The 20,925-nt window shown below is 46.5% G+C and overlaps 1 protein-coding gene across 7 annotated transcripts; it reads left to right on the top strand.

The window, feature by feature from the left end:
* Positions 1 to 250: 250 nt before the first annotated feature.
* On the top strand, positions 251 to 20,302 carry C17H17orf80 (chromosome 17 C17orf80 homolog). 7 transcript variants are annotated; one of them, XM_057715314.1, is made up of 7 exons: positions 251 to 521; positions 979 to 1,090; positions 2,728 to 2,797; positions 2,874 to 4,412; positions 9,095 to 9,202; positions 9,768 to 9,872; positions 12,838 to 20,302. In XM_057715314.1, exons 3-7 carry the CDS (start codon positions 2,785 to 2,787, stop codon positions 12,900 to 12,902), a joined length of 1,830 nt encoding a protein of 609 aa, XP_057571297.1. In that variant the 5' UTR covers positions 251 to 521; positions 979 to 1,090; positions 2,728 to 2,784; the 3' UTR covers positions 12,903 to 20,302. The 7 variants fall into 7 exon arrangements, 6 of the variants coding, with proteins under 6 accessions (XP_057571297.1, XP_057571293.1, XP_057571296.1 ...); XM_057715310.1 differs by lacking the exon at positions 12,838 to 20,302 and adding an exon at positions 11,043 to 11,444 and having other exon boundaries at positions 1,014 to 1,090; XM_057715309.1 differs by lacking the exon at positions 12,838 to 20,302 and adding an exon at positions 11,043 to 11,444 and having other exon boundaries at positions 252 to 521.
* The last annotated feature ends 623 nt before the right edge of the window (positions 20,303 to 20,925 follow it).

Here is a 20,925-nt window from a genome sequence, read left to right as displayed (position 1 = left end):
CGACCAGGAGCTTCCGGGTGAGAGGACGTCGTTCGAGGTGGCCCGCGCTTTCGCCTGTTCGCAGTCGAGCGGGGACAGCTCTCCAGAGCGTCCAGGCAGGCGTAAATTAAATTCAACCGTAGCCTAATAACATGGTGCCAGTATGTGACGTCCCTGTGAGGTCACAATTTTTTTAAACGGCTGCAAGGCATCAGGCGGTGGCGCAGACGGCCTGCCGCGGGGCCCACGCCGGGGGCAGAGGGGGCGGGGCTCGCGGGGCTTTTCTGTCTCGCGAGGGAGGTGCTGCCCCGTGGAGGCTCCGCGGGCGGGGGCGGTTCCCGTGGCCCGTGCCGTAGGCCTGGGGACGAAAAGGGAGGCAAGACGAGAGGAGGTGGCGGGGGGGGGCTTCCCGGAGCCGGAGACGCAGCTCCCTCAGGCGTCCCAGCGGCTCCGGCGCCTGCGGGGAGGCCGGCCCGGCCCCAGGGGCTGCTCGGCGGGCCCGGCCAGTCGGCTGGAAGCGGCAGGACTGTTTTTCTGAGGAGGTACGGGGGCGGGCAGGGGGGCGCGCGGGGGTGGGGGCGGCCCTCAGCCTGACGTTGGGGTCCGCCCTGGGGGCTGCGGGCCGTGCCGTGGGGCCTGTGTCTTGGGGGGCTGCGGGCCGTGCCCTGGGGGCTGCGCGCTGTGCTCTGGGGGCTGCGAGCTGTGCCCTGGTTGCTGGGGGCCGTGCCCTGGGGGCTGTGTCTTGGGGGGTTGCGGGCTGTGCCCTGGTTGCTGGGGGCTCTGCCTTGGGGGCTGCGAGCTGTGTCCTGGGGGTTGTGCCTTGTGCTCTGGGGGCTGCGGGCTGTGCCCTTGGGGGCTGGGGGCTGGCTAAGTCGGCTTTCCACAATGCCCGGTGGAACTGGCCTGCGGCTGACTCGGTGGTTTGTCTTTGCCTTGGCACTTTACCGCAGGTATTCATTGCGTGTGCTCTGGAGGGACTTTCTTCATTGTCTCTTTCAGGGACTGACGTTGAAATCGAATTTCATTCTGCCCAGCTGGAGAACGGAGACAGTGAAGCCCGCAGAGCCAGGAGAAATGACCGCAAAATCAGCATCTTTCTAGAAGAGTTCCGGTAGGAAAAACGTTAACCTGATGGGGAAGAACCTTTGTATTCCATTATAAGTTCATCCCCGAAGGGCTGTTGCTTGTAAGCTTAAGTAGTATCTCACGGCCAGTCTCTGGGAGGCCTGCCTCCCGGGTAAGGGGTGTGAAGCTACAATACCTTTCCTCTTAGCTCAGAGGAGACAGCCTGAGCAGGCCCACCTGTGAATGACTGCAGGGAGGAAGACACTAACACATCCGCTCAGGAGGCTGGTGGGAGCTACGAAGTGTTTGCCTTTACTGCCCACTTTTAGTATAAAGAGGCCTGAATTCCAACTCAGGCAAGGAGGTTCTTTAGGGCAGGAGTCCACCATCTCAGTCTGCTGGGGCTCTCCAAAAAAGTCGCTAGTCCTCGCCCCCCACGACTTAACCTCTTGGTTTATTGGCCTGTCCTGCGGCCAGCAGGATGAGTTTGGACTCAGTGACAACGTTAAGGCACCCACGTTGAGAGGTTACTGTTGGAGGGTGCAGGAAAGACCCCAGTGGATTAAGTGTGGGGGTGGCGCAGTGTGGAGGGAGACACCTCTAACAGGTCTCAAACCCCTTCTAAAGTCATTAGCCTAAGACCCCATGGACTGGCTTCCGTTGTATTTTTGTAAATAAACAGTTCTTTAATTTTATTATATTGTCAAAGGGATATCTCCAGAGTAAGAATAATCACGGTAAAGTCTATTGGCAGAAGATGGTTTTGTGGGGTGGTTTTTTGTTTTTTTTGAGAGAGGTGTTTTTTTTGCTTGATTTCATGTAGGATAAGACGGGTTGGTTGCTATGATAAATGGATGGGCCTGGCCAGGCCCAGTGCTCGGTTCTAAGAATACAGCTGTGCACAGGGTCCACCTGTTCCCTGCCCTCTGGAACTTGATAGAATAAGAAATAACTCATCTGAGCTTTGGATGAAGTACTTCCTTTTCCTGACTGGAGAGAATAATAGAGGCACCAATGGTACATGGTGTAAATTTTTTAAAATGTTTTTTCGTGGCATAAATTTCACAAAGGTGTCAAACTAAACACATTTGCTGTTAATTCATTGTGCTACAAACTAACTAAAATATTGGGGACCGTGTTCCCTCCATTTATTGTATCGTTTGTGTATTAGCCATACTTCTATGTGTGTGTATACATGCATATTACTGATATGTTAAATGTTAGTAGTGTTTCACTTTTCATGCTTAGATAATGGAAGTTCTCACATTTTCTTCATTCCCCCCAGTAGATCTGTATATCACTTTGGAAACACTAATCAGCCATCTTGGAATCCTGGCCTGAGTTTTGTATTCTTCCCCAACCTTCCCTTGAATGATGCGTTTAAGGGTTTCTAGCAGTTTCTTTACACGCCTGTGCTATCCAGTTGACTTGCTACGACGTTAAGCAGCAGATATTTTGTTCTGATTGGCATTTTGGACGTCTTTTCCTTCCACTAACCATGAATTCACTAGACTTGAGTCTTTTGGTCTGGCTCCCCGCCTCGCTAGGGATGTTGTCTGTTGTTAGGGATTGATTCCTAGGAGACTTTGAGAAATGTTCACATTTAAGAAACATACCAAGCAGAGATGGAGTCAGGACTACTGATCTTAAAATCCAACTATGTCTGTTTTCTACCTATGGAAGAAAAAAAATGTATCAAAACAAATTTTTAAAGATGTCCTTCAACCTAGTTCCTTTCAGATGAATTTAAAAGGTACTACACCTAAATAAAGTGTTAATATTTACTCTACAGCCTGTGCTCCCCATAACCTCACGTTTCTGTTTTCCAGGAGTAGGAGAGGTTGTGCCACCCAGCATGGAAGTGTGTCCGTACTGTAGGAAGCCATTTAAACGGTTAAAGTCCCACTTGCCACACTGCAAGGTGACAAGAGGAGCTGTGCCTGCTCATCAAGAAGTTGGTCCGTCCAACTCTCATCAAGAAGTTGGTCCGTCCAAGCCGGCTGCACTTCCACGTGCTAGAGCAATCAAAGGGCCAATCAGAGACTCAGTTAAAGCAAAAGAGAAAGGGTTAGGGACAGACAGTAAGGCAAGAAATCCTGCACTGAAAGAGGATAAATCAAAACGGACGGTGAAGCCCTCTCCACCACTAGCTGTTGGTCTGGGAAAAGCAAGTAATACAAAGGCCAATAAAGACATCAAGAGTCAAATTCAGTCCTCCATCGAAATGTTAAAAAATACTGAACCAAAGATTGCTTTCCTGGGAGAAACTACAGCTCAGTTTTCTGCATCAGAAAACACCACTCCTAAAAAAGAGCTTGCCAACGACTTGTCTAAATCAGGGGAAAGTAGAAATAACCCTTCAGAAACTGAAGCGTCTTTACCTCTTGGCCCAATGGGACCTTCTCTGTCAGATCAAGATAGGAAATACTCTTCAGCCTTCCCTAATGACATACAAGCCACTCCTGCTGATTTAAGGTTAGACAGAATGGATGCCCCAAGACAGAACCTTCTCATAAAATTCCTAGATATGCGTCTTGGTGATGATCACAGTTCTCCCACAAGTCTCACTTACGGGGTTAAAAGGTTAAACATGTCAAATAGGGTAAGCATGTCATCATCAAGCAGTGAGAGAGATTCCAAGGCTAAGGATCACCTCTTAGCCTCTACTGATCTTAGAGACTTAAAGACTCGGGAAAAGAACACAGAATCACAGATTGCAGCTTTTGAATTTAGCCCAGTAGGTAAAATCCAGGTCAAGGAGAACCACAGTAAAGGACTTGACCTTGGAGCAGAGGCATGTGGGAGCCAAGGAAATTCAGAGAAAAGTGCATTTGTGACAGAAATGCAGGAATGGGCTGCCCTGGGTGATGATTCAGTCACGGAAAGGACATCTCGAGGTGAAGGTCCCGACTTAAACTTGCTCATGCCAGTGGGGGCGACTTGCAGTGAGCTGCTCGCTGTGTCACAGTCACGTAATCAAAGTCTCACCCCTCTGGCTATAAAGTTTCTCCAAGAAGAGAAGGCAGAAGCCTGCAGCCATGATCGAGTCCCTGCTGTGAAGGCACTGATGGAGGGTGAGGAACGAGCTCCTCTGACACCCAAGTCGGGCTGTCACCGGCCAGCCTCGCACCCCGGGGGCCGGCTTTCGGCACGTGCGAGCTTGCAGCACGCTCCTCAGAGCCCCTTCACCCGTCAAGTCGGCACCGCCGAACGGAAGACCCTGTCGAGCGCGCTGGGGCTGGAGTGGTTTCCAGAGCTCTATCCAGGTTATCTTGGACTTGGGGTGTTGCCGGGGAAGCCTCGGCATTGGGGCGCACTGGCCCAGAAGCCCATGTTCGTCAGTCCCTGGGAGGAAGGAGTCTCACAAGGTAAACACGCTCACGTTCAAGCTCGTCCACATGGCTCCACGCCTTCTGAGTTAATGAGGTGCAGAAGCTACATTCCAGCGCACTGCACGTGTGATTGTTCTCAAAGCATGGCTTCCTGCTCCTGGGGGTCTGTGATAACAGTGGTTTGTCCCTCTCCCTTCCCCTCTGCCAAGAGTTGAGGGCTGACCAGTGATGATGATGGCAGCTGACCTTCTACCTTTGGAAGAGGCACAGCCTCTTCTAGAAGTTGGGGGGTATTCAAGCTGAAGAGACCCAGGAAAAGCATAAAGACTTCAGGGTCTGCCTAAACAGAGTAAGGGCTGTGCCCAGATCTCAGCCAGGGCCAGTTTGGACAGAAAATAGGTTCTGGGTGTGTGGTCAGATGCGGCATCTAGCAGTTTAGAGTAGCAAAGAAGGGGGAGAAGGTGGAATTCTTGGATTTGGGGACAGGCTGGGATTAAAGCTGTCCAGAGAGGCATGGCTGTCACAGCAGATGGAAGTAGGGGCTCAGGGATGAGCCGATGGAGGTCAGGACCAGGGTTAGACGATGTGGCCAAAAGGGAGCAGAAATCCATGCGCTGGATTTAGGCCATAGAGAAAAGGACCCAAGTTAGAACCAAAGGTGGAGCCTCAAGACACAAGACATTAGGTAAAAAGGACGGGGAAAGAGGACGAGACTTCAGAACGGGTCGCACTGTGAGTCTGTCTCTTCCAAAGCTCCCCAGTGCTCCTTGGCTGGTGCCTAGAGTGGGTTCACCAGTGGGCAGGACGGAGCCCAGGTGGGAGCCAAGAACTTCCATGCAGCAGTCTCAGCACCCTCGCTTTTTCCTGCTGAGTCTCACCTTTAGTCATGGGACTGCTTCTCTAGTTACAAAACGTAGTGTCTCCATTTTCCTGACCAGAAGCTTTGGATTACTTTTCTCCCTTTTGTTTAGCTTTTCTAGGGGCATGGTCTCAGCAGCACCCATCTCTCTCACCTGGCATTCTTTGGTGCTTTCGGTTTATGGTTTATTTTGACCCGTAGCAACTCAGAACAGGCTTGTACCTGAAAAACTTGTATCATCTCTTCCTAAGGGATATGTTTTTCCCCTCTGGTATATTGTGTGAATGATCACATACTCGCTAAACCCCAGTTTGCCTTCTGGAAAGCATTTTCTTTTGTATTTTAATTATTTCTTTCTAAAGGTTTCAAAATGGAAGTGTATTAAGAGGGCTGCTAGCTTAAAGCTGCGTTTTCTTCAGCTGCCTCAGGAGTTAACTGGGCTTTTTACAAACGGGTCTAACAGCTTCGCTCTCTTTATAGAGTCGTAGTGTCAGGTCCCTACTCCGTGTTAACATAGAACTAATATGCTCACATTTGCATTGTTTTGTGGTTTTCAGGGTGCTTCACCTATATTCTGATTTTGGCCTCACCACTCTGAGAGGTGGGCAGAGTGATTTTCTCTGTTTCGCAGATGATGAAACAGGCACAGAGTATACGTGATTTGTTCAAGGTCGTGTTGCCAGTACACGGTAGAGTTGCAAGTAGAACCCAGTCTCCTGAGGCCTAGTTTAAACCTTTCACTCAACTGCGTTACTGTAGAAAATGCGCCACAACTAGACATAGGTGTTGGTTATATCTCCGAGCTTCTCTGTGGTTTTCAGTTGCATAAACACACAGTCTGTAGCAAGTCTCTAGCAAGTAGAAGGGCTTCTTTTTTTTCTGTCCTACCTTCTGTAGTGCTAAGGTGAGTTCGTTTTAGAGGACAAAGGAAGGAAACTAGTAAGTTTTATCGGGTGTTGGCTGTTTCTGGGCATTGTGCGAGGTGCCTGATATAACTGCCTCCTGTAACCCTGCTGACAGCTCTGAGGGCTGTCACTGGCTGCCCCCTCTTGCAGGTGAGGAGTCTGAGCCGCCTTGGAGGGCTTCAGTGACTTGCCCACGTTCATCCCGGAAGCGGCAGTCGGGATTCAAGTCCGGGTCCAGCTGGCTTATACCTTCATGGTCTTTAAACTCAGCCTCAGGCTTACTGTTTGGGGTAGTTAGTGGTCAGTATCATGGTTGATTGATTAGTTAACACGCTCACTTGAATAGGTCCCAAGAATACGGTAATAGTAAGGTAAGAGAGAGTAATTTGTGTCACCAGATCACTAAGCTTGTGAAATTGGATATAGGGGAAAAATACAGTTTTTCCTTTAATAACAAATTCTTCCAGAATCATGGCTAGAAATGATTTTGTTCTCTTTTATTGGTTGTAGCCTATAGTGTGTGATTAGTTTGGGTTTCTGTATCAGGCAGTGTGTGGCCATCACTGTGCCTCTAGGTCTGTTATAAACCGAAAAAAACGAAAAAATGATGGGGAAGTTGGCTCCACCATTAACAGTCAGACTTTGATGCTGCCATGGAATGAACATGAGACCCTAGAGGAGACCCTAGGCTCTCATTTAAGGTCAAGGCCTGACTCGTCTGTTGGACGAGGACTTCCGCAAGGTCCTCCAAATCTACCAGGATTAAAAAGTAGATTTCTGTGGCTCCTCAGAAAGCTTTGTGGCTGCACCTGGCAGTGGCTGTCCCCACAACTGCAGGCTAAAACTGAACTTCCATGTGGTCTTTGCAGAAGAGCGTGGGCTATATATGCCCTTGTTCAGGCAAGACCTTTGATGGGCCATTCCTCCTCTATTTCAGGAAGCCAACTCATCCTTTTGATAGAAAGTTTAAGAGATCTAGGTCCTCGGTTCCCAAATCTGAACAGTTAACAGTTTCCCATGGTCATAGGCATCACACCCAGAGATGGATTCTGAGGTGAGGCCTCAGAATTGTATTTTCAAACATTTCCTAAGTGTCTCTGAGCTCAGCCAGGTTTGAGAACTGATGCTGGAGGTGACAGCCCTGGCACGGTGCCTGGGACCCAGCAGTGGGCTGCTCTCAGATTGTGGCAGGGGAGAAGGTGGTTTGGAAAAAATATTTTTGTGTAACTACAAAAAAGCAAAACTTGGCTGATGGGGATAACAGAAGGTCAAGTGAGAAAACCGTTTATAGGGTCATGGATTTAAAGGCCAAGAAGCAGTTAAATAAAGGCTGTTCTCTAACCTGGAAGCAGGATTTCCATCCGTGGAGCGCTGTGTGAGGTGTTTGAGGTGGGGCACAGGTGGGAGGGCCTCGGGATCACCGGGATAAGAACTTGAACAGACCTCACGAGCCGGGGCTGGGCCCGTCGGCCAGGGCGTCCACAGAGGGGGTGTTTCAGGGAAGAGCCCGAGACAGCAGTGAGTCACATCGTGCTCCTGGGATTCCGACAGGCTGGGGGAGACAGGAATGTTAGAGGCGCAGGGGCCGGGTGAGGGTTTTCGTCATTTGTGTCAGTGGAACCCTTGGCCCTGGGTTTGAAATGTAAGGATGTCAACACTGGCAGGTAAAGGACGGTGTCTAAGAGGTGAGGCGGCAGAGAGGTGGCTGTGGGCTCAACCTGCCCCAGAGGGATGGAGATCAGAACCCTGGAGTACACGGGCAGCAGGCAGGAAGTCACTGAGAAAAGCTGGTACAGGACCTTTGTGTGCTACTTACATATCCCAGCTCAGGGCCTGAACTGATGTCATTCACGTTAAGTGACTGAACCCATAATGAAGTAAGTGGGCTCTGCTGACTGGAGAAAGACTCCGAGAGCCACTGAGTTCCTGACACTGCGGGGGGGAAGTGGTTGTACGATTGCAGGTTTCATGGAGCGGTTTCATTTTTCCAAGATGGTTGGGTTATATTATGCTTTGGGGTTTTTTTTTTTTTTTTTTTTTAATGTTTATTTGGTTGCTCTGGGTCTTAGATGTGGCAGTGGACTCCTTAGTTGCGGCATGCATGTGGGATCTAGTTCCCTGACCAGGGATTGAACCCGGGCCCCCTGCGTTGGGGAGCGCAGAGTCTTAACCACTGTGACACCAGGGAAGTCCCACATGCTTTGTTTTTTTTCAGATACTAATCTTCACCTTGCAAGAGAGCTATCCTTTGTGTGGTTTCTTGGAAGCCAGTATGTTCTCGTCATTGTTAACATGTGGGTGACGATTCGGGTAATTTGTTTACATCCACAGCAACTTTTACCACACCTGCTAAACCTGTTGTATATATGGACCTAATTTACCCTTTATCCTGATGAACCAAACCAAGACCAGAGAACCAGCAACAGTAGAGGTTCCCTGCCTGTCACTCAACATGGAAAATAACAGGGGCAGGGAAAATGTAAATACGTAGCTTAAAGCCTCCTTTGTGGTTCTACTTTAGTTATTCACGTGTTGAACATAAATAAGACGTGTGTGCTGGTCAGCAGCAGTGCAGGGCTGATGGTGCTGGCGTGTCAACTGTAGGTAGTAGTGACAAGTAGCAGTGAGTAACATGATGTAGCAGAACATGCTTAGCAGAAGATAGGATGTATAAATGATTCGTTTCATTAAGCGTGTGCTGTGGGTCATCTGGGCTTTGTATTTTTCACATCAGAAATGGATCTAGGTCCTGGTCCCCAGGGTCCTCTAGTCTGTTGAAGAACCTTTTTGACCTTCGGTGCTTACGGGTTAGCCACAGCCCAAGGCAGACATTCATCTATCTATTTAGAATATACTTTTCCTGCAGCCTCGCCCTGGGAACCTCAGGCACTGAGTGTTGGGGAAGAGGATGGATTTAAATGAACTATCACATTGACTTCTGTTTGGAACCCTAGTTCCTTTGTTGGAAAGAAGTTCGACAGCGGTAAGGAGTTTGGAAGCCCCGGCCAGCCTCACAACCTCCAGCTTGTCTCTAAGGAGGCTCTTGGGAGCTGTCCAAACAGGTGAGGCTGGAATCGCAACTGCTGGGCTCTGTTGCTGGTTCCAAGCGTTTGGAGAACTTCCTCCTTCTCTAGCCACGGCCATTACAGCCAGACTCGAGAAGGAGAAGAGGACAGTCTTCCTACTCCCCTGCTTGTCTGTGTTCATCCTGGAGTCTGATGTAATTAAAAGCACCAGGGCTGATAATAACGGCTGCTGTTTCATTAAGCAGCTTTCATTTTTCCAGTACCCACCCCTGCCTCTCTCCGCCACCTCCCCTGTCTCTGCCTTCCCGGAGTTGATCGACCCCAAGCCTGGAAGGCTCAGTCTCGCACTAACCAGTCGTATTCATCTCCTCCCCACGGAAGATTTTAACCAGACTCCCCAAAATAAGAGTGACTAATTTAAATTTATTAAAATTAAGGTCTTCTGGTTTTAGCCTCTTCATTTGTTTGAAACATGTATGTCATAGAGTGGTACGTAAATTCCTTGCATAGCAGTTCCCTGCCTCAGCTAACCGGGTAACTGAGTCCCTCACAGGTACGCGGCCTTTGGCTCTAACAGTGAGACCTGCTTCTCTGTAAACAGGTTGGATCAGGTGCCGCACCACTATGCGGAGCGGCGTGGGCAGCATCACGATGCTCTTCATGGGGTGCTTCGTCCTTTGTGGCAGCTGGAGCTTCAAGCATCTGAGTAAGTCTTTTTCTATTTTTAGCCTAAATTACAGGTCACATCCCATTATAGGCACCTCCAAGGGATTTTCTGAACTGCTTTTTTGTTTTTCAGTTTTGCATTATCTGACATGCCCTAGTGAGTGAGCTGTTGCTTGAGGCTCTGGGATTTTTGTTTGTTTGTTTTGGAGGTTCTGGTTATAATGGCCTTTGTAAGACTTGACTAGAATATATAACTGCTCTTATGCTCCGTTTAAGATTGCCACTGGCGAGCTGGTGGACTTGTGTTTTCTCCTTAAAGCTGTTTGCCTGTCAGAAGATGAGGGCTCTTCTCCTTGGTGACTTATTATAATTCCTACGTAAGAGCTGCTTTTTAGAATTGAAACCAAATAGCTTTATACCCAAAAAGAGAGGAGGAGAAGCAAAATACAGCTGTCACTCATCAATGCGTCTAAGGCTTAGGGCTGTTTTATTTATTCTGCTTTTAACATTAAGAAACAAGCACCTTTCTAGTTAATGCATGTTAGCTCGCTCCAAATCTTAGCAGAAGGAGAATGCCTGGATTTCGTTGCTCTTTTATTTCCAGATAACTTTCACTCATTATTTAAAGTATTTTATAAAAATATATCCTTATAGTTAAAAATGAAAAAAGATATTAGAAAAAGCCCAGTATTTCACAATTTAAAAAAAAGAAAAAAGCCCAAACACTTTCAAATGAAAACTTTCAGCATAAAAGTGTAAGGTGGCCATTAACACTAGAAGCCAATATCAGATTTGACTCTAAATGGATTTGTTGGCTAATTCAATGCCAGTACATAGGGAGCAGGTCAGAAAGCAGAAATGTGTCTGCAGAAAACCCCTGCATCCTGACTTGCAGGGCATAGCTGCCGGCCCTTGTCTAGTAGGGCTGGCCGTCGGCAAGCAAGAGGGGTTCCTTTCTGAGCATCCCCGCATACATGCAGGTGCTTTTCACAGGGAAAAAGGCTTCCCCGAAAGCTTTACCTGCCTGAAAGAGGCCACTTAGGTGATGCATGAGGTTTTCACATCTCTAAATTGAGGGAAGTGAGGCAGAAACTTCTCATTGTGCCTAAGACTTTATTGATTATAATGGAATGATCTGTAGAGGCAGGAGGTGGAAACAGTCAAGAGCACAGCCTCTCGGATCCTTACGTTTCTCTCTATTCATCCCAAGAGATGCAGCGCTGGCGTAAGCAGTGTTGACCTGGACACCACATAAGAAAGCTTTGGCGCTGCAAGGCGAGGACGGTGGAGACGGCTGCAGGGCGCATTTAACAGTGGAAGCTTGTGCCGGGGGCAGGAGAGGGCATGAAAAGAATAAAATTATTGGAATCTAACAATTCTGTAGGAAGCCAGTTTTTTTTTAATGTGGACAGATCTGGTTCTGTCTGGATATTTCTTTTGGCCTGTTCTCAAAAATGACAAAGTTATTGAGAAAAAAAAAACTTCAGTTTGTTTAATCATAAAGGTTGATGTTATTCAAGGAGATGAGATGGCAGAGTTGGTTAAAGTTTTTAAATAGCTGTTCCCTAATTCTCAGTAAAAATACCTCAATTTTAAATCTTTCTCCCTAAAATTGTTTTCTGTGTCTTGCCATTTTACTGTCCACCTTTACTGGATGCTCAGCAACATGTACACAGGTACAGAATAGTATCAGAAGTGTCAGGGAGGCAGCACACGTCAGGCCCTGCCCCTTGGGAACGGTCAGGCTCCTCTGGGTCCTTGACCAGATCTTGGTAGGTGTGAGAAACATGAACGCAGAGGGTGGGTTCAGAGTTGCAGGTGAGCCTCTGAAAAATCCTTTAGCGGGTTATTTTTTAAGCCGATTAAGATATACTAAACAATGTAAAATCACCATTTCCACATTTTAAGTGAGTGTAACCGTGAGCAAATGGTTCTGCTTATGTCTTCCTGAAAGCTTTTCAGAATCCCACCCCTACCCCGTTCCAAGAATTTCAGTAAATATTCAAATATTCCTCCCACTTTGTTAGGGTTGCTTTTAGCTGGTGGGTTTTTTGTGTCTCTTCCCTCATCAAAATATTCAGTGTTTTTCTAATTTTATGTCTTCTGCTTTGGCCCTTGGAGAGTAACTTGGGTACTTACAAAGGCTCTGAGGAAATTTAACCTAGATGCACTGATGGATCGCTGTCCTCCAGCCCCTCTTCCAGCATAGGGGTGATTATGTGTCAGATGGAGAGCTGTCCCGTCGGTGGGTCTGTCTGTGTGTTCGCTCTGCTCATGACGCCCTTTGTAGCCCCAGCTCCCCCAGAGCTTTGCAGAGGCAGGTGTGCTAGCTGCTCGAAGGCCAGTGTTTCATGTATTTCACATCTCTTTCACCTCTCTCCCCAGAACTCGATGCTGGCTTATCTTCCACTGTACCTCCCTTTTCTGTTCTTCAATCCCGTCCCCCTTCCCTCTTAATCATCCCCACTGGGAGTAGTTTAATTCTGCATCAGAGTCTCCTGGTTAAGGAAAAGGTGTACTAGAATTCCCCAAAAGGAAAAACTTACAGTGGAGGAAGAGTATACTAGAGGTAGTTATTTTAGTTTAATATGACTGAGAATATCATTAGAACTCCAAAAGCAGTATCTGACCTTCGGGAAGGGCTTTGTGGCCTTTGTAAATGCCCTGTAAGAGACACGGTCAGGGAGGGGTCTCCCTGCACCTGCTCCTTTGCCTTACTCTAGATCGGAAACGCTCAGGGTACAAAGGTGGGTGAGAATGACCTCTCAGCTCTGCCCTCTTCCCCAGTCCCCTCAAGCCAGGGGTCAGTAGGTCACGACAGTCCACAGGCACAAGCCAGCGTGTGGCCTGCTTTTATAAATAAAGCCTCAGTGGGACACAGCCCTGCATCTTTGGTTAGGTGCTGGCCATGGCTGCTGCTTCACTCCAATGGCAGAGTTGAGTTGTTGCAGTAGAGACCGCAGAGCCTGCAAAGCTGAAAACGGTTACTCTCTGGCCCTTTACAGAAAGTGTGCTGACCCCTGCCCCAGACGAACAGGACACCTCACAGCCTCCCGTGTCGGAGGGATGAAGAGGACTGGGGAGCTCCACTCCAAAGCGTTTGGGGTTAGAAAACACATTTCAGGAGGAGAATCCTTTCTGGACTCAGTTTCTTAGCGCCTGAGTGTTGCGCCTCAGCCACCTGCAACACGTAAGTGCAATGGTGGTGGCAGGAGTAAGCCCATAGTCCCCCAGGATTTCTGTCAAGACCATCTTTCTCACTACTGTAAATAAGCCAGTGCCACTGGTCATAATCAGAATGCTAAAACGTCATGAAAGGGCTTAACTCTGTTATATCACGATCATTATTTTACATCCCTGAAAATAAGTTCCTTAATGAGAAGAACAAACTACGTAATGATCCATCAGTCCTGAAGGGATATCTGCCTCATGTTGCCAAGTCTAAGACAAAGGCGGGATCCTGCATTAATAGGAGGGTTTTTCGTTTGATGTGGTCAGTACCAAGAATCCTAGTTCACATGCAGTGGGAAAGAGCAAAAACTCTTAACTGATTTCTTTGAATTTGATACTTTTTTTTATTGAAGTATAGTTGATTTACAATGTTGTGTTAGTTTCAGGTGTACAGCAGAGTGATTCAGTTATACATATATCTCTATTCTTTTTCAGATTCTTTTCCCTTATAGGTTATTATTACAAAATTTCGAGTAGAGTTCCCTGTGCTTTATATAGTAGGACCTTGTTGTTACCTGTTTTATATATAGTAACGTGTGTACTTTACCCCTCCTTCTCCTTTTCCCCTTGGGTAACGATAAATTTGTTTTCTATGTTTGTAGATCTATTTCTGTTTCATATATACGTTCATTTGTATCATTTTTGTTGTTGTTTTTAGATTTCACATGTAAGTGATATCATATGATATTTGTCTTTCTCTGCCTGGCTTCATTTAGTATGATAATCTCAAGGTCCATCCAAGTTGCTGCAGATAGTATAATAATCTCAGGGTCCATCCAAGTTGCTGCAAATAGTTATTTCATTCTTTTTTATGGCTGAGTAATAGTCCATTGTATTTCTGTACCACATCTTCTTTATCTGTTATCTGTCCATGGACATTTAGGTTGCTTCCATATCCTGGCTATTGTAAATAGTGCTGCTGGGGACATTCTAGGTTGAGCAGTGGTTAAGAATCCGCTTGCCAGTGCAGGGGACACAGGTTCCAGCCCTGGTCTGGGAAGATCCCACATGATGCAGAGCAACTAAGCCCGTGTGCCACAACTGTTGAGCTTGTGCTCTAAAGCCTGTGAGCCACAACTATTGAGTCCATGTGCCGCAACTACTGAAGCCTATGCACATAGAGTCCATGCTACACAATGAGAAGCCACCACAATGTGAAGTCCATGCACCACAGTGAAGAGTAGCCCCCGCTCGCCTCAACTAGGGAGAGCCCGTGTGCAGCAACGACCCAATGCAGCCAGTAAACAGATAAATTTATTTTTCAAAAAAATAGTGCTGCTGTGAACATTGGGGTGCAGGTATCTTTTTGAATTATGATTTTCTCCAGATATATGCCCAGGAGTGAGATTGCAGGATCATATATATATGATGGCTCTATTTTTAGTTTTTTAAGGAACTTCCATACTGTTCTCCATAGTGGCTGCATCAGTTTACGTTCCCACCAACAGTGTAAGAGGTTTCCCTTTTTTCCACACCCTCTCGAGCATTTATTTATTTAAAAAATACAATTTAAAAATTCTTTTCATTTATTTTTTAGTCAGCATCATAATCAATTCACACATTACTTTATCAGTACTTTTTCTTTTTTTTTTTTTAATTTTTTTGGCTGCTTCATGTGGCTTGTGGGATCTTAGTTCCCTGACCAGGGATCAAACCCAGGCCCCCTGCAGTGGAAGAGTAGAGTCCTAACCACTGGACTGCCAGGGGATTCCCTCCAGCATTTATTATTTGCAGACTTTTTGATGATGGCCATTCTGACTGGTATGACGTGATACTTCATTGCAGTTTTGATTTGCGTTTCTGTAATGATTAGCAATGTTTGAGCATTTTTTCATGTGCCTGTCAGCCATCTGTATGCCTTCTTTGAAGAAATGTCCATTTAGATCTGCCCATTTTTTGATTGAGTTGTTTGTTTCAGGGATATTGAGCTGTTTGTATATTTTGGAGATTAATCCCTTGCTGGTCACATCATTTACAAATATTTTTTCCCATTCTGTACGTTGACTTGTTTATGGTTTCCTTGGCTGTGCAAAACCTTTCAAGTTTAATTAGGTCCAATTTGCTTATTTTTGTTTTTATTTCCATTATTCTAGGAGACAGGTCCAAAAAATATTGCTGTGATTTATATTGAAGTGTTCTTCCTATGTTTTCCTCTAGGAGTTTTGTAGTATCTGGTCTTCATTTAGGTCTTTAATCGATTTTGAGTTTATTTTTGTGTATGGTGTTAGAGAATGGTCTAATTTCATTCTTTTACATGTAGCTGTCCAGTTTTCGCAGCACTACGTAGTGAAAAGAGACTGTCTTTTTTCTCCATCGTATATTCTTGCTGCCTTTGTTATAGGTTAATTGACCATAGGTGCGTGGGTTTATTTCTGGGCTTTCTATCCTGTTCCATTGATCTGTATTTCTGTTTTTGTGCCAGTACCATACTGTTTTGATGACTGTAGCTTTATAGTATAGTCTGAAGTCAGGGAACCTGATTCCTCCAGCTCCATTTTTCTTTCTCAAGATTGCTTTGGCTATTTGGGGTTTTTTTGTTTCCATACAAATTTAAAAATTTTTTGTTCTGGATCTGTGAAATATGCCATTGGTAATTTGTTAGGGATTGTTTGAATCTGTAGATTGCCTTGGGTAGTAATTTTGACAATATTGATTCTTCCAGTCCAAGAACACAGGATATGCTTTCCATCAGTTTGTGTCATCTTCAGTTGCTTTCATCAGCATCTTACAGTTTTCAGAGTACAGGTCTTTTGCCTCCTTAGGTAGGTTTATTCCTGGGTATAATCTGATGTGATAGTAAGTGGGATTGTTTCTTTAATTTCTCTTTCTGATCTTTCATTGTTAGTGTTTAGAAATGCAACAGATTTCTGTGTATTAATTTTGTATCCTGCAACTTCACCGAATTCATTCATGAGCTCTAGTAGTTTTTTGTTAGCATCTTTAGGATTTTCTGTGTATAGTATCATGTCATCTGCAAACAATGACAGTTTTACTTCTTTTCCAATTTGGATTTCTTTTATTTCTTTTTCTCCTCTGATTGCTGTGGCTAGGACTTCCAAACCTCTGTTGTTGTGCCAAGAGTGGACAGCCTTATCTTGTTGACCTCAGAGGAAATGCTCTCACCTTTTCACCATTGAGTATGATGTTAGCTGTGGGCTTGTCATAAATGGCCTTTGTTTTCGTGAGGTAGGTTCCCTCTATACCCACTTTCTAGAGAGTTTTTATCATAAATGGATGTTGAATTTTATCAAAAGCTTTTTCTGCATCTGTTGGGATGATCATATGATTTTTATTCTAATTTGTTAACGTGGTATATCACTGATTAATTTGCAGATATTGAAAAAATCCTTGCATCCCTGGGATAAATCCCACTTGGTCATGGTGTATGATCCTTTTAATGTACTTTTGGATTCAGTTTGCTAATATTTTGTTGAGGATTTTTGCATTCATGTTCATCAGTGGCCTCTCATTTTCTTTTATTTGTGTTATATTTGTCTGGTTTTGGTAACAGGGTGACAGTGGCCTCATAGAATGAGTTCAGAAGTGTTCCTTCCTCTGCAATTGTTTGGAATCGTCCAGAAGGATAGATGTTAACTCTTTAAATATTTGCTAGCATTCACCTTGTGAAGCCATCTGGTCCTGGACTTTTCTTTGTTGGGAGTTTTTTAATCACAGATTCAATTTCAGTACTTGTAGTTGGCCTGTTCATATTTGGTTTCTTCCTGGTTCATTCCTAAGAGACTGTAGCTAAGAATTTGTCCAGTTCTTCTAAGTTGTCCATTTTATTAGTATATGGTTGCTTTTAGTAGTCTCCAGTGGTCCTCTATTTTTCTTCTCTGATATTTATGATTTCCTTCCTTCTACCAACTTTGGATTTTGTTTGTTCTTTAGTTGCTTTAGGTGTAAGGTTAGGTTATTTGAGATTCTTGTTTCCTGAGGTAAGCTTGTATCACTATAAACTTCCCTCTTAGAAGAGTTTTAGCTGCATCCCCATAAGTTTTGGATCCTTGTGTTTTAGATTTCATTTGTCTCTGGGTATTTTTTGATTTCCTCTGATTTCCTCAGTGATCCATTGGTTGTTTAGAAGCATACTGTTTAGCCTCTGTGAGTTTGTGTTTCCTGCTGAGAGTAGTTTCTTTAACGTTTGTTGTAAAGCTGGTTTGGTGATGTGAATTCTTTTAGCTTTTGCTTGTCTGTGAGGCTTTTGATTTCTCCTTTAAATCTGAATGAGAACCTTGCTGGGTAGAGTAATCTTGTTTATAGGTTTTTCCCTTTCATCACTTTATATTGTGCTACTCCCTTCTGGCCTGTAGAGTTTCTGCTGAAAAATCAGCTGATAACCTTATGGGAATTTCCTTGTTGCCTTTAATATTTTCTCTTAATCTTTAATTTCTGTCAATTTTGTTACTATACATCTTGGCACGTTCCTCCTTTGGTTTATCCTGTGTAGGATTCTGTGCTTCCTGGACTTGGGTGACTGTTTCCTTTCCCATGTTAGGGAAATTTTCAGCTATTCTCTCTTCAGATCTTTTCTCAGGCCCTTTCTTCTCCTTCTGGGATCCCTATAGTTGTGAATGTTGGTGCATTTGATGTTTTCCCAGAGGTCTCTTCAACTGTCCTCATTTCTTTTCATTCTTTATTCTGCTGGAGATCACTACCACAGAACATTGTCTTCCAGCTCACTTATTCTTCTGCTTCATTTGTTTTGCTGTTGAGTCCTTCTAGTGTATTTTTCATTTCAGTTATCCTACTCTTCAACTCTGTTTGGTTGTCCTTTATATTTTCTAACTCTGTTAAAAACTTACTGTAGCTTCTCACTATGTGCTTCCATTCTTTTCCCAGGTTCTTTTCCTCCATTCCCCAGGCTGCGAGATTGTAGTTTTCTTGCTTCTGGTGTCTGCCCCCAGCAGGTGAGGCTGGTCTGGAGGTTCGTGCAGGCTTCCTGGTGGGAGGGGCCCGTGTCTGCCCACTGGTGGGTGAGGCGGACCCTCTGGAGGGCAGGGCTGTGTCAAGGGGCATGTTTAGAGGTTTCTGTGGGCTCAGGAAGTTTTTAGGCAGCCTTGTCTGCTCATGGGTGGGGCCGTGTTCCCTCCCGGTTAGCTGGTTGGCCCGAGGGTCCCAGCACTGGAGCGTGGCGAGTGGAGGGGGGTGTGGACGTTGGTGCTAATGACCCAGGAGGTCTGCCTCCAGCCAGGGTTCAGGTGGCTGAGCACCCCTCCACGTTTCCACCACCATGTACGACCCCAGAGAGCCACAGCTCCCCCCTCCCCTGAAGACTCACCAAGGCCAGCAGGTGGGTCTGGCCCAGGCCCCTGTGGAGGCACTGCTTGGCCCTGGGTCCTGGTGCGCACGAGACCTTGTGTGTGTGGACTCCCTGTTCCCCCACTCCTGTGGAGCTCCTGCCATCAAACCCCGCCAGCCTTCAGAGCCACATGCTCTGGGGGCTCCTCCTCCTGATGGCAGACGCCCAGGCTGGGGAGCCTGATGTGGACTCAGAACTCTCACTCCTGTGGGAGAAAGTCTGTGATAAAATTATTCTCCAGTTTGTGGGTCCCCCTCCCGGGTGGTGTGGGATTTGATTATATCGCAGGTGCACCCCTCCTACCATCTCACTGTGCTTTCTCCTTTGTCTTTGGTTGTAGAGTCTTTTTTTGGTAGGTTCCAGACGTTTTTTATTGATGATTGTTCAGCAGTTAGTTGTGGTTTTGGTGCTCTCGTGACAGGAGGTGAGCTTGAGTCCTGCTACTCCGCTGTTCTGTCTCCAGTCTGAGTGTTTTTCTGCCCCTGGTAAAGCCGTCAGGATGAAGTGACCAAGTTTACCAGGGCCTTGATCTCCGACATCTCACAGTGTGTTTCTGCTCCAAGCTAAAGTAGCGTTTTCGGTTGTAGGTACCAATATATTTAACATCACCTAAGGAACTCTTTAGTGTCTGTTGTGGAATGTACTTAATTCTCTCTTTTCTGGGCTTCCAGTGCAAATGTCAGTGTAAACTGTGTGACCTTGAGCAAGTGACTTAACCTCTCTGTGCCTCAGTTTCCTCATCTGGTGTTTGGCAGAGATGCTTTGCAGCTGTACGTTGAGAGAGACAGCGGTCGGCAGCCCCAGGCCAGCTCCACCTTCACCCCAGGAACAGATGAGTCAAGCATTGATTCTTAAAATGATGTGGGTGACTTTGAAAAAGCATCCAGAGCTTCTCCAGAATCTGGACTTATTTAGTTGTGTCCACAGAGGAACAGGGAAAGGGTTCCCTATCTACTCACTGCTGCCAATGAAATCCTTGAAGACCCTTTAATCAAATCTTTTAAAGATTTCTTCATAATGTTCAAAATAATTTGAGAGTTGAGGTCCGCTGATAAGCGGTTGATTCTTTTCCTAAATTCAGATCTAAACAAACGCAGTGTGATTCAGGGATGTGCCTCTTGGCCCCAGTGTGCAAGATGGTAATCTTGCCTTAGGAGGATGCCTTTGTTGTTCATACTACAAGATAAGTTCTTTTGCACAGCCAGTCCCAGCCATGTACGGGATCCGGCAGCTTCCACGCCTCCTCACAAAGTCTAGAGCTTCTTTTCAAAACTGGGGCTGTCGGTGACTGAGACTCTGCTCCGTGCAAAGCCAGGTGCTTCAGACTCATCTCTTAAAGCAGGAGAAGAGTCTGGAATGCTCTTAACGTGGTGTTCCATTGGGAACAGCCTCCTAAATTCTGTCTCTCATAACCACGCTGCACATCTTCCCCGGCCTCAGGGGCATCTCCCTGGGTAAGCAGCAACGCGTAGGTTCTGCTTCCAGGGCAGCTGCGTGACCCTCCAGGCAGGGCTTCCAGCAACATGCACGGAAGCGCAGCCTGAGAATCCACCTCCACCCTCCCGTCCACCCCACAGACAGGTTAACAGCTGTACCCAGGCTCCGCTCCTGGAGGATGTAGAGGCGGGAAACGCCCACAGGCCCAGGGTGTGACTCAGCCGCTCCATGTGGGGTGGGGCGTCCCTGCTGCCTGAGGGAGGCTAAGTCTGCCTTTACTGGGGAAAGTATATTTTTTCCATGTATATTAACACATTCAGCTATTAAGAATAAAGTCATTTTGTTGTATTATCAGTGTAGTGTTTTATACTTTACGGGAAGCCCTACCTGCTGCCAGTATTTCTTTCAGTTCTTTTTTTCCTAATTTACAATTATCCTAATTACTCAGTACCCACCCCCCCCCCACACACACACGTATTACTGCTACCACTCTTCATAACAAGTGTTTTCAAAAAGTAAAAAATATTCCTGTTCTGGTTATTCGCCTCTCCTAGACACTCGCCTGTGAAATGGGTAGTAGGTCTGTCCTTGGGCAAGTTATCTAACTTAATTGGCGCATCCTTGGTCCAGACTGTAAACTGGGGATAATTATACGTACTTTGCAGAGATGTGGTGAGATTAGAAGTCTGGTATCTGTTAATTCCAGCAAAGTCTCCCACATAATAGGAATGAAATAATAACAGCTTTTCAAACACCTTTCGTGGCCTCAGACTGTGTTCACATCCTGAACTTGAACCAGGCACGCGGGGCCACACCCCAGTCCCCACCGAAACCCAGCTGCCACCTGGGTGCCCGCTTCTGTAAGCCCAGCGCCGAGCAGCGTCCTCACCTGCCCTCTCTCATGTCACCCTCACGACCACCCCGGGAGGCCGGAGCTGCCACCACACGTCCTCCGGAACGAGGGCGCAGGCTTGAGAGGGTACGCAGTGTGGCTGTGTGGGGCTTGTCACGTAGCAGCCCCAGGGGAGCTGGCGTCCAGACCCCCAAGTCTGTCTCCACTGCCAGCTGTTCTCTTAGCCTCGCCACCCCCCCCCCGCCCCAGGCCGGGTGAGGCAACCGCCTC

The sequence above is a fragment of the Hippopotamus amphibius genome, chromosome 17, assembly GCF_030028045.1.
Source record: "Hippopotamus amphibius kiboko isolate mHipAmp2 chromosome 17, mHipAmp2.hap2, whole genome shotgun sequence".
Classification (NCBI taxonomy): domain Eukaryota; kingdom Metazoa; phylum Chordata; class Mammalia; order Artiodactyla; family Hippopotamidae; genus Hippopotamus; species Hippopotamus amphibius.
Note: the sequence above shows the minus strand (reverse complement) of the source record. Positions and strands in the feature narration are given on the sequence as shown.

Coding starts and splice junctions, on each gene's coding strand:
- C17H17orf80 (XM_057715314.1), top strand. Junction 9,203..9,767: donor CTTGGGAGCTGTCCAAACAG/GTGAGGCTGGAA, acceptor CTCTGTAAACAG/GTTGGATCAGGTGCCGCACC. Junction 9,873..12,837: donor CTGGAGCTTCAAGCATCTGA/GTAAGTCTTTTT, acceptor GGCCCTTTACAG/AAAGTGTGCTGACCCCTGCC.